The sequence below is a fragment of the Marmota monax genome, unplaced genomic scaffold, assembly GCF_021218885.2.
Source record: "Marmota monax isolate L192 unplaced genomic scaffold, Marmota_monax_Labrador192_F-V1.1 WCK01_AAM20220418_F8-fsc00087, whole genome shotgun sequence".
Taxonomy (NCBI): domain Eukaryota; kingdom Metazoa; phylum Chordata; class Mammalia; order Rodentia; family Sciuridae; genus Marmota; species Marmota monax.
In genome coordinates, this window is record NW_026693476.1 from 5,027,179 (window position 1) to 5,040,832 (window position 13,654).

At 35.3% G+C, this 13,654-nt stretch overlaps 1 protein-coding gene across 2 annotated transcripts in view; it reads left to right on the plus strand.

The window, feature by feature from the left end:
* The window catches only part of Trim33 (tripartite motif containing 33), a 122,405-nt gene that overhangs the window by 42,922 nt on the left and 65,829 nt on the right, over positions 1–13,654 (plus strand). For both annotated transcript variants that reach the window (XM_046458202.1, XM_046458203.1), the window contains exons 2-4: positions 270–388; positions 800–944; positions 1,105–1,237. In XM_046458202.1, coding sequence (XP_046314158.1) covers positions 270–388; positions 800–944; positions 1,105–1,237 — 397 coding nt within the window. The remainder of the gene's footprint in view (positions 1–269; positions 389–799; positions 945–1,104; positions 1,238–13,654) is intronic.

Below are 13,654 nucleotides of genomic sequence, written 5' to 3' on the forward strand. Positions count from 1 at the left end.
AGGATTTCTTTTGGGGCCATTCTGCCAACTGCATCTTACAATAATAAAAACAAAACAAAACAAAACACTGTTTTGAGGGCATATTAACACTTGTTTTCTCTTTCCTCTAGGGTATGCCCCGCACCTGAAATAACTGGGTTATATTACATAGTTCTCTTGTTGCTCATTACTTTGATCTTGTGTGTGATAAATGAATGGTTTTGATCATTCACAAATTCCTTTTATTTCTTTTGAAGAATATTATTTAATGTTGCCATTTTGTGTTGTAGTTGGTGTAATACGGTGCCCAGTATGCCGCCAAGAATGCAGACAGATAGACCTTGTGGATAACTATTTTGTGAAGGACACATCAGAAGCTCCTAGCAGTTCTGATGAGAAATCAGAACAGGTATGCTTCTCAAGTTTTCTTTATAGTAATGTCTTGATATGAAAATTTAAATTATAAGAAAAATGTGTTTGGATAGTTAAGTAGTTTAGGATAGTACTGCTATAGATAGGTCTGTTTCAAATTGAAAATAAAGGATGGCTCTCTACTCTCAAACATTAAATAAAACTGAAGTAATTACTTTAAAAGTCAAGTTTTGCATAGACTTTGTGTTCTAAGCCTTAGATTTTTTTATTACTTAAATGTTTGATATATAAGGAAAAGGATTTTGTTGAAGATAAATAGATAACAGAATAATTTTATTCTTTGTATAGTGAATTAACCAGTGTTTTTGAGACCCAGTTATAAAGTTTTCCCTATTTTATTTTGTAGATCTCTATTTGGTAAATTTAATATAGATCAATATTCTTTCAGGTATGTACTAGTTGTGAAGACAATGCAAGTGCCGTTGGCTTTTGTGTAGAATGTGGAGAGTGGCTATGTAAGACATGTATTGAAGCACATCAAAGAGTAAAATTCACTAAAGATCACTTGATCAGGAAAAAAGAAGATGTTTCAGGTAAGATACATGTGTTTTTAACCTTTTTCTTTTGATTCTATACAATTTTTCTACTTTTTTATAAGTTTTGGATACTAGCATCAATAAGAATTTAGAAAATTAGTCAAAATTTTTATTATGTTTAGTTAAGAAAACTATTTTTTTTTAAATTTTGCTACAGAGTCTGTTGGAGCATCTGGTCAGCGCCCTGTTTTCTGCCCTGTACACAAACAAGAACAGTTGAAACTCTTCTGTGAAACATGCGATAGACTGACATGTAGAGACTGTCAACTATTGGAACACAAAGAACATAGGTATAGAGGTCATACTCAATTATTGAGTGCTTAAAAATTACTTATTCTTCTTAAAGCAAATATTGACCCCCAATTTTGTCCCTTAGCATTTTAAATCTAACTTTTGTGTGTTTTATTTCTTAAAGTAGTGTGTGTTGATTAATTAATTGTTTTCATGTTCATGTCTAATTGACTGTCTTATGAATATTTGTCAAAATGTATCATTATGTAGGGTTGGGTTTGCAAGAATGGAATTATATTATTTATTTGTCGTTCCTGTGGTTCAAATAAGCTATTTCCAACTGTAACGTACTTAGATTATGGATTATAATCTGTAAAGCAATGTCCTCATGGATGGTTAACTGACATTCTCATAAATACAGCTAATTGATATCTAACATCAAAGCATAAATATAGATTTCAAATTAGATGTGTTATTTGCAGGAAACTTAGGGATTTATAAACAGCTAAATAAATATAAGCACTAAGCTTAGTTATTCTTTTAATACACAACTTTGTATTTTAACCATATTTTGTCTTGAGAATTAGTAATATTTATTCACTCGTCATAAGTCCCTTTCATCTGAACTGTTTGAAACTGTACTGAAAGTCTTAAGTCAGGTATATAAGAAAATTCTTATAAATTTTCCCACCTTCCATGGCACCTGTGTATTACAAGTAAAAAAGATTATTTAGTCTATCCATAGTCTAGAATTTTTGAACATGTTTTTATTATGTTTAGTTAAAAAACTATTTTAAAAAACGATTGTTTCAAAGAACAACATTTGTAATGGATGGAAATAAGTTTTATGAATCTATTGTCAAGAAAGGTTAGGAGAAATTAGTTTAACCATACTTAGGTTGTGTGTGTGTGTGTGTGTGTGTATGTATATGTATATGTCCCCAGGCCTCACTGTGTTGCTTGTGTAGGCTGGCCTTGAATTTGCAATTCTCCTGCGGCAGCCTCTTGAGTAGCTGGGATTGTAGGTGTGTGCAACTGTATGATTTCTTTAATGAATTCATTCATGTTAATTGGATCTGATAGTCCTAATTGCTAATAATTATTGCATCTTTACTTTGTGTCAGGTACCCCCCCCCCCCCAAGTCTTTTTTATTTTTTTTATTTTGAGACAGGGTCACACTAAGGTGTTGAGGCTGGCCTTAAACTTGAGATCCTCCTGCCTCAGCCTCTTGAGTCACTGAGATTGTTATAGACATTCGACACCACGCCCAGTTTGTGCCAGGCACTTTTCTGAATGTTGAATGCTCCTTTAATTCACAGCAGCTATTCATGAGTTATGTACTGGCATTATGACTGTTTTAAAGGGAGACCATCTCCCCACAGAAAGCTTTTAGTGGTCTGTATAGGGTCCCATAGTAAGTGCTAGAATCAGGATTTAAGCACTCACATTCAGGTTTCAAAACTCTTCTTAATCTCTGTGCTCATTTTCCCCCATATGGTATATAAAGTACAGTAGATAGAATATCTCAAATTTGATTGTAAAAGGAAATGCTTTTTGTTCTTTTTTTAATGGCAACTTTCACTACTCTAAAAGAATACTTACTAATCCTGTATTAGCCTTAGTTTGTTCTGTTCAGAAATGTCTTATTTTACCTGGAATGTGGCTAATATTTTACTTGAAGTGACTAATCTTATGGATGCCTTCACCTTTAGGGACAAATCCTATCTATCTATCTGTCTATTTATTTATTTAGTTTTAGTTGCACAGAATACCGTTGTTTATGTGTGGTGCTGAGGATTGAACCCAGGGCCTTACACCTGCTAGACGATTGCTCTACCATTGAGCCATAATCTCATCCCCTAGGGACAAATCTTATTGATTATTTTGAAATGGTCTCATTAAGACATTAGATTACCTTTCTCAGAGATGTAGTGAGGTATTTTTTTTGAGCACTTACATTCCTTTTTTTTTTTTTTAAATTCTGGTTTGTTATATGACAATGGAATGCATTACAATTCATATTACACTTATAGAGCACAATTTTTCATATGTCTTTGTATACAAAGTATATTCACACCATTCATGTCTTCATACATGTACTTTGGATATGCTATCCATCTCATTCCACTATCATTTCTAACCCCATGCCTCCTCCCTTCCCCTCCCACCTCTCTGCCCTATCTAGAGTTTGTCTATTCCTCCCATGCTTCCCCTCCCTACCTCACTATGAAACAGCTTGAGGCTGGTTGTTTTCAAGAATCATAATAATAACCATTATTTATTAGGTGGTTAGTATATGCCCAATATTGTTAAAACACCATGAACTAGATTTTTTTTTAAAGTCATGTTTATTGAGATTATAATTTATATGTGGGGCAATTTACTCCGTTTAGTTTAGTTATATGAATTTTGATAACACAAGTATAAAAAAGACGGCATATATGGATATATAGTACTGTTGTCAAGATACAGAATGTGTTACCTTGTCCTTTACTTATTTTTTTAAATAGAGAAATTAATTTTAATATATTTCCATTTAACCCAATGGATTGCCAACATAATTTGTAAAAAAAAAAAAATTGTTAGTAAGATATTTTATGTCCATTTTTTTTGTACTAGTAATTCTTTGGAATCTAATATCTATTTAACACATAGCACACTATACATATACATATTTTAAATATTCAGTGGCCTCATGTAACCAGTGGCTGCCATATTGGCTCTTTTCTCCATCTTTCGCCTTTTGGTAAGACATATGCTGTAGGCTGCCTGATAAGTCCCCTTGTTATGTGGTTTCTTGTTGAGTTCCATCAGAAAGGGACACCAAAGAGATGAACTTAGAATATTCAAGAGTAGAGCGAGGTGTTTTATACTGTGAGTTGGTTTCTACATGCTTTTGGTGGGAATAACTTCAGTTAGGTCACCTTCTCCTACAAATTTTTTATAATGGCTCTCTCTTATTTCACCTCTTACCTCTCCAAGTTTACAGGAGGAAAGGTGCTTCTCAAAATTTGTTAGATACCCTCAACCTTGCCCTTACCTTTATAATTACCTTATTAAACAATTTTTACTCTTGATTGATTTTTTTCATCCTTGAATCTTGAATAATGGATTTTAAATTATAAGAGAGTAAAATATACCTCATCTCCTATCATAGGCAATGTAGATACACATACCAGCTTAATTATATATTAAAATATAACAAAATCCTAAAACTTTTAAAGAACATATATGTATAACTTTGTGAAGAGAAATGGAAAACAAAAAATATGAAATAAACAAAAATCTGAAAAATTAGATGATGTTGTTAAATTTTTTTGTGTAAAATTTATTAAAAAGTTGAAAGAGACATGAATTGTATTACAGGTTATTTTTGTTTGTTTTTGATATTTAGCTTGACCTTTTCTCTTTTGGTTGGCTTTTACTTTATTGTAGTTATTCCCGTTGCAGATTTTCATTGTTGTTTTTTATTTCCTCCTCTTGGGATATTTTGCCAAGAATGTTCTGTAGTGCAGGCTTTCTTGTTGTAAATTCTTTTAGCTTTTGTTTATCAAGGAAGGTTTTTATTTTATTGTCAAGTGTGAAGCTTAATTTTGCTGGATATAAGATTCTTGGTTGGCATCATTATCTTTTAGAGCTTGGTATATGTTGTTCCAGGAACTCTTAGCTTTGAGAGTCTGTGTTGAAAAATCTGCTGAGATCCGAATTGGTCTTTTTTTATTCTGGATGCTAGGCATTTCATTTTAATGTGTCTTGGTGTAGATCTGTTGTAATTTTGTACTTTTGGTGTTCTTTAGGCCTCTTGTATTTAATTTTCCAGTTCATCCTTCATGCTTGGGAAATTTTCTGCTATTATTTCTTTGAAGAGATTGTGCATTCCTTTGGTTTAAATCTCAGAACCTTCCTCTATCCCAGTAAATCTTAAGTTTGGTCTTTTGATGTTATCCCATAATTCTTGGATATTCTGTTCATGGTTTCTTACTATCTTCACTGTGAGGTCAACTTTATTTTCAAGATTGTATATTTTGTCTTCATTGTCTGAGGTCCTGACTTCCAAGTGATCTAGTCTGTTGGTGATGCTAAGTATTGAGTTTTTTAATTGGCTTATTGTTTCTTTCATTTCAAGTATTACTATTTTTTTCCCCAGTATCTTTATCTCTTTCTTGAAGTAATCTCTTGCAAGTTGTATTTGCTCTCTCATCTCTTTGTTGGAGTGATCAATTTTTGCCTGTATCTACTCACTTAGGTCGTTTTTTTAATTCCCAAATCATTTTAGTTATGAATATATTGAACTCCTCTCCTGACATTTCACCATCTATGGATTCTATTGTAGTAGTATATTGGTTTGTTTGAGGCACTTTCCTCCCTTGTTTTTTCATGATGTCTATGAGTCTTCCTCTCTTGCAGTGTAGATCTGAGATATTTTAACTTCTGCCCTATTGTCTTTTAGTGTCTCTATAGGTTACCAATACCTCACTTTTAATGGATAGATCAATATTACAGCACTCAATGTACCCAACGTGTAGGCATATATCAGTTAGCTTCTATTTTTACATATACAGTTTTGTTGCTAATCAGAAATGATGAGCTTGGATATCTTCTACCTTATAGTCAATAGGTTTGTATAATGGTTTACAGTTTCTAATTGTAGAAGGGGGGTTTGGGGGATTGGCTGAGATGTTTATGAAGTAGGATGTGAGAATATGGAGGTATTAGATTATATAACAAGTGAGAGGGATAATCATAAGAAGTTGGCTGTTAGTAGGAGAAACAAGAGATAGGCAAAATGCAAGACTCCCTGTTACCTCAGCAACAGGATAACTGTTAGCTCCCCTAGTAGTGATACCTTTGGTGCAGCCAGCACACAGGGACCTTGATGATGTCTTATCAGGTCCTTATTGTTGTCCCTTGATAAAAGCGGTGATACCCAGTTTTGTGGTGGTGGCAGCCTCAAGCTTATATGTACCTCTCCTCTGGGTCTTTGGGCTACCGTGTGGCAGGTGGGCCTCTTCTCCGGGTTTCTTATATAGTATTCTAAATTGATGGTGACTGGCAAGAAGAAAAGGAAGATGTTATACTTTTTCCCATGAAAAATAGCTTTGTTGGGCATGGCTTAAACCCAAGGGGAATAAAAAAGGAAAAGAAAGAGTAGTTTCAACTACCTCCATCTCAAAGTTTACTCTGATCCTTCCCTTTCCTTCACTATATTTCTTAATTCGGACTTAGATATGAGTAATAATCTATTGATGTGTCTACCTGAATATGGGAAAAAGTAACCTTTTTCTCCTTTTATGCTTAATACAGGACCCCAACCATTTGTGTGGATTTTTTCTTTCACATTGACCAGTTCTCTGATACCAGCTGGAATTAGGAGTCTGTCTGGAATTAAGAATCAGATCCCATTGGTTAAGAGTCTAGTCCCACAGACTACCCACTTCAGATGCCATTTGTAAACTGATGAGACTTGGGTTTGCTAGATCATTTGCTTGAGTGACTTGCAGAACCCAGGGACATCCTTAACCTACTACTGCTGATTTATTATAAAGGATATTTTAAATAATACACATGAACACCTCAAAAATGAGTCACATAGGGAAGAGCTTCCAGTCTCTTTCTGTTCTAGGCTTGTTACTGCCTACACATTCAGCAACCTGGAGGTTTTCAAAGTCCTGTCTTAAGTTTTTAGGTAGCTTCACTGTGTTATGGACAAAGACATCGACCATTTGTAATCAACTCAACCTTCAGACCCTCTTTTCTTCCTTTAAGCTTAGAGGGTAAGACTAGAAGGTCTAACCCTTTAATCATCTGGCTGGTTTCTTGTTGGTTTCCTTGGCTATCCTGGACCCCAAGCAATCAGTCATTAAAAAAATCAGCATATTAAAAACTCTTACCACTTCAGAGATTCCAGGGTTTGTGGAAACTGTGCAGAAAGTGAAGACAACAATTATTTGTAAACTGGTGACTTGGGTTTGCTAGATCATTTGCTAGTTATGTTCCAAACATAGTCAAGGAGGTACTACATTTTTTTTTTTTTTTTTTTAAGAGAGAGAGAGAATGAATTCTTTAATATTTATTTTTCAGTTTTCGGCGGACACAACATCTTTGTTTGTATGTGGTGCTGAGGATCGAACCCGGGCCGCACGCGAGCGCGCTACCGCTTGAGCCACATCCCCAGCCCCTACAATTTTTTTATATTTTGTGTGTGTGTATACATATGTATATATATGTTTGTATATACATACACAGAGATAACATCTTGGTTCCTTAAGATTATCTTTGCCATATAAGGTTTTGCAAGTATGCTCTCTGATGTTCACAGTGAAGAAATTGTCTCTAATGACACAGTTCTCAGAACCTGTCCCATTATTAAGGGTTGTATGACTATGTGTTGTATCATAAAATCATACTTTTCTTTTTGTGTGTATTTCTATCATATTTTTCTTGGATATATTATTGGCAGAACTCATGTCATTTGACTTAAATAGCTCAGGTTCTTATTACTATCAGCAGATTTATAACTGGTCTCTCTGGTTTGAGGTTTGCCGTGTCAAATTCATTCTGTCAGTATTGCTCTCAGGATTATTGTGCTGAAGTATAGTGTCCCCAAAAAGCAGCAACAACAAAACACTGCAGCGTTCCCCTCACAGTCAGAGTTCCAAGTTTTCAGCATAGCATACATTATTAATTTAACTAGCATCTTTCTCCTTTAAGTATTTTTTTTAATATGGGGCTTTGCTATGTTGCCTAGGCTGACCTTAGCCTCACCCCTCCCTGCTACCAGCATCTTTGCAAACACCTTTTCTACTACCACCATCATTCTATTTCCTCCTCTTCTCCTTTTCCTCCTCCTTCTCTTTACTACTACTTCTCCTTTCTTTATTTTCATTGGTACATTACAATTATATATAATAAGACCATCTTCACTGTTGACATTCACTGAAAACCCACATTTAAGGGGAAATAACATGCCTTTTGAACTGATTAATTTTTACCTTCTTTAGCAAGAGTGGTGGTTTTTTGTTTATTTATTTTTTATGTGGTGTTGAGGATTGAACCCAGTACCTCACATGTGAGAGGCCCTGCACCTGAGCCAAAACCCAAGCCCAAGGGTGGAAGCTTTTTAAGGATGCTGTCTATTTACCTTGGAACTGCTGTCCATAAATGATGTAACTGTTGATTAATAGAGAGCTGTTTATTAGTGTATAGTAGATCCTTAGTTGGTTCCAAAGCTAGCCTTAGGGGGAGGAGGGGAAGAGGATACCTATTTGTAAATGTGAAGAGTACCTATTTGCATTCTCTTGGTTGTGTGTTCCTGTGTAAACTATTTCCATTTTACAGGGAACTGTTCTGACACTGCCTTCCTTATTTTTGTTTTACATCATCAAAGACATGGGTATTTCAGGCTTGAGGATTATTTTATATCCTAAAGTCATCTTTCACCCTCTCCCTGTACTGGAGATTAAACCCAGGGCCTTGAATATGCCCTTCCACTGAGTTACATCCCTCAACCTTTTTTTAAAATTTGAGACAGGGACTTAGTTGTCCAGGATAGCCTTTAACTTGCAATCTAGTCTGAGCCTGCCAAGTAGTTAGGATTATAAGTGTCTACCACGGCCCAGTCATACATTCTCAACAAATGCCCAAAAGCAGGCAATATTTTCTCAGATGATGTATATTGTATCATAATATCCAGAAGTTTTCTGTTCTAGAATTCTCATGGTTGCCTGTAGATGGCACTTACAGTCTTTTGTTAAGCTCTAGTTGGCATAAGTATATTTTGCTGTCACTTCTAAAATCACATTTGAATGTGGATCATAGTGGCCCAAAAGTATTGAGAGAAGAGACTGCTTTCTATACTTTGGATATGACCTGTTCAGGCCTCATTCAAATATGGATGTTTTATTCCCCCTTTTAGTTTTGTTTGGTTTTATACTTTTTATTTTTTGTGTCTTTATTGTGGGAAATTTCAGACATACATAAAAGTATAATAGTAAAAAATCCCTGATTTTCCCAGCACATAACTTCAACCATTTTTTTCCCCTATGTACCCCACATACGTTCTTCTCTCCCTCTTCCTTTGCCCTGGAAATTATGAAGATTATTCCAGACACGAGGAAGGTCAACATTTAGTTGTGGCTTACAATGTACTAAAAATGTACTGCAGGTTGTGTTTTGTTGTTTTCTAAATAATACTGTATATAGATGGTTCTAAAGATGGTTTGACTTAAAATATCACAAAGGTAATATGTGTTCAGTAGAAATTATACTTGGAATTTTGATCTTTTCCCAGACTAGCAATATGCAGTATGCTAGGCAATAGCAACAGTAGATAGTGATATTCCCATATTTGGAGTATATGTCCTTTAAAATTCAAAGATATCAACGTTCTAAGCTTAGTTCTAAGGTAGGTGATAACAGCAGATTTTCTTGATTTGTGGAATGTCATAATCTAGGTTATTTTTAAAAATTACAACCATTTGAATAGTCTGAACCTTTTCTGGATTTTTTAACCAAACCCTGTTGGTCATACAACCATTGCATTTAAGTTTGTGTTACCTTGTTCTTAGGTTTCTGATATTATCATAATGTTATCCATATAGTGTTATTACATTTGAGACCTGTATTTAGTCTAAATCTCTCTTAATCAAGTTATGATAATTAAACTGGTGAATGGAAGTAACCTTGTGGCAATATGACAAGTATAAATTGGATCCCTCCCATGTGAAAGTAGGTAGTGGTTGGCTTTTTTTTGGGGGTTGCTGGGAATTGAACTCAGGGACAGTCAGCCACTGAGCCACATCCCCAGCCCTTTTTTGTATTTTATTTAGAGACAGGGTCTCACCAAGTTTCTCAGCACCTCGAATTTGCTGAGGCTGGCTTTGAATTCACAATCCTTCTGCCTTAGCCTCCCAAGTCACTAGGATTACAGGCATTCGCCAATGTACCCAGCTGGCCCTTTTTTGAGATGGAGACAGAAGAATTTTTTTTTTTTTTCCCCATAAGTTCAGCCACTGAGTACCAGTCTTCCTTAGGCGGTTATTTATTTTTATATTAAGACCATATCAGGGACTGCTGATACAGTGGTGACACTACTTTATTCTAATCTTAATAGTCAACTGTGAGTGAGTCTCAATGAGGTATTCACGATTTTCCACAGGCCATGCAGGGCATATTGTATAGAGAATTCATTGGTACCACCTTCTATTTTTTATTAAAATGATAATCTCTTTTTGTCTACCATGTATCCTGTGCTATTTCAAATTAACAACCTCTATGTACTTGAGCAGTTCTAGAGGTTCCCATTTAGCATGTCTAGTTAGACTGGCTTTTCTGTGAACTCTAAGCCTTCTGTTTTCCAATACTAGGTGGGTGAAGCATACTAGACATAATATCCATATCGGTGACATATTCACAGAAAGTTTTTTAAAATATTCTAATTTTATTTTATTTTTTGTTATTGGAAATTAAAACCCAAGTACCCTTTACTATGGAGTTTCACTCCAGTATCCTTTTAAATTTTATTTTGAGATGGAGTCTTGCTAAATTGACCAGGCTGGCCTTGAGCTTGCAGTTTTCCTCCCAACCTTCCAAGTAGCTGGGAAAATATTCTGATTTTAATGTGAACAATCACTTCAATCCCAGCAGCATTACCATCTCCCGGTCTAACCTTAACATTTGTTAGAACTTAACTTTAATAATTATTAGAACAGTAAGATTTTGGACTTAAAGTGCATTGGGTTTCCCTGTCAGGGAGTTAAACAGAAAGAAATTAGAAATGTTATTAATGCATAATTTGTAGGTAATAGGATATTCTCAAAAATTTTACCACCATAAAATATACATGTCTATTATGAAAAATTTTTTAATTTAGCAAAACTTGGGCTGGGGTTTGACTAACTGGTAGAGTCAAACGTTGCCTAACATGTGCGAGGCCCTGGGGTTAATTCTCACCATATAGAAATAAAGAAATAAAAAATATATTGTGTCCAACTCCAACTAAAAAATAAATATTTAAAAAAATTTATCAAAACTTAAATAACAACCCATTTTCAGTTAAGGAAAATGTAAACAGAAAGATGTAGTATCAAATCATGACTGCAAGAAATTAACTGTAGTGCATACTGTACTATGGCAATAATTTTGTGGTCACCCCCTGTTAAATTGTGGTATTGGGAGTATCTGTTTAAAATGCCTTGTGATATTAATCTATATGAGCAATTCATCTTGTCAGTATATTTTGTATTACAGTAAAACGTGATCTCTCCATGTTCTGTAGTATATTTTACTGTGTATAATATATATATGATAAAAATAAGCACTAACCAACTGTTTATATTATTGGGAAGGCCTGTGGTCAGCAGCAGACTATTAGTAGTTAAGTTTGGGGGGAGTCACATGTTATACATAGATTTTACACCATCGGGTCAGTATCCCCTGACCCTTGTATTGCTTTGGTTCCCCAATTAGGGGTTGAGTTAGAAGACTTTGCCTCTTCTAGGCATTTCAGTTTTTTAAAAAATTCCTTAAAATTTTAAAATTTCTTCAAACTGGGTAAAGCTAACTTAAGGCTCTTTAAATATTAGGGACTAGATGGGGTTCCTGTTGGTCCACCGGGTTAATGGTGCATTAAGACCTTCCTTTCAAACCCATTAATGTCTGCTTTATTCATCATATTTTTACATAACCAAATGTGAGGTAAATCTATTTATCCCTTCCCTTTATCTTTTCCTGCTTTCTTAGGAGTCATTGATTTTTCCATAGATCTCTAAGACCCACAAAGAGAAGCTGAGATACTAAAATCTTATACGACTTCTTAGATTTTGCACAACTATGATGCATACTCACTAGACTACTATTCATCCCCCGCCCCAGCCCTGCCCTCGTCCCCACTTTGGTACCAGGGATTGAACCCAGGGGCACTTAACTACTGAACCACATTCTAAGCCCCTTTTTTATTTTTTATTTTAGACAGGATCTCACTAAGTTGCTTAGGGACTTGATGAGTTTCTGAGGCTGGCTTTGAAATTGTAGCCCTTTCGCCTCAGCCTCCCAAGTTGTTGGTATTACAGTGCTCCCAGCTCCTAGGTGACTATTCTTAACAATAGTGACAGTCTAGCATGGCTGTGTGAGAAGTGTTTCAGCTGCTTATTTTGGGGAGTTCCATTGAGCATTTATAGGAGGACATTTTCCCTTCTGAGGGCAGAAATAGTGGCTTTTATTGAGTCCAGCAAACTACCTGTCTTCTAAGAAATAACCTTCTGTATATCTGGATCATGTATAACAATTAATGGGTGTTTAGTAGTGAGCTGTGTGACCTAAATCAACTCAAATATGCTATTACATTCCACAGCATTCAAAACCAAAGATACTGCCTCTGTATTAATTACTCTCATAATCCAGTTTGGCAAAGGTTTTTCTTTAGGTAGCTGATGCTGTTGATCTACAAAATGGGACAGTTTCTCTTACTATAACTCTTTGGTTTAGTAGCTTCCTGATTTTTGTCTTTTTCTTGTTTGGACTACCTTGTTACCAGGTACAATGCCCCAGGATAAATTTGCCTTTAGAAGTGACACTGAGACTGGTTGTGATATCTTAGACTGGCTGATATATTTATTTGGTGAGTCAGCTCCTTAGGTATAGGGTTTTTAATTCATTGTCAACTTTTACTCCTAGTAACTGCAGCTGCAGTTCCAGCAGCATAGGAATCAAAGGTTTATTAATTCCTGGCCTCTTATCCTACCTCTTCCCAAACGATGTGTTTCAATGAGTCGGAATTGCTCAAAGTTGAGTTGAAATCCTCAGCAACTTAATAAGACCCTGTCTGAAAATAAAAAGGGCTGGGGATATGCCTTAGTGGTTCAATCCCCAGGAACTAACAAAATACAAAGAAAGAAAAAAAGAAGCAATCATGGGGCAGAGTCTAGTAGAGTTACAAATGTGGAGCTTCCAGTTTTTTTCTCTTATTGTAGTCATAGTTATTGTTAACTCCCCCTGCCAATGATGTGTGACAGTGTGCAAGAATATTGCCAACCAAGGAACCTCATTTGAGTCTTGGTGTCCAGAATTTTTGTTAAGGTTCGTTATAAGGACATGGTTCACTGTCCACATGGCAAACTTCAGTTTGCAGGACAGCCCATCTTGAGGTTGATCTGGTACTTATATTCATATTATTAGCATTTACTTATCCAGCTTGGCTCAAGATCCTCAGGTAACAAAGATACTTGATGGGACATTTCAGCGTAGAGATTACCTTCCAGGAACTGAAGACAAAAGGTAAACCTCTCTTTGGGCAAGGTTAAATCTTTCACAAAATAGTTTGCTATCTTCCACTTGTACTCAAGTAAAACAGTGCTGTTCCAAACTTCTCTGCCTTTGCACATGTAATTTCTTAGACTTATAGATTCACCCTCCTTATCTGTTAGTAGAGTTGATATGACCTTAAAACTAGTTCACTTCTATGTGTTATCTTAACTAA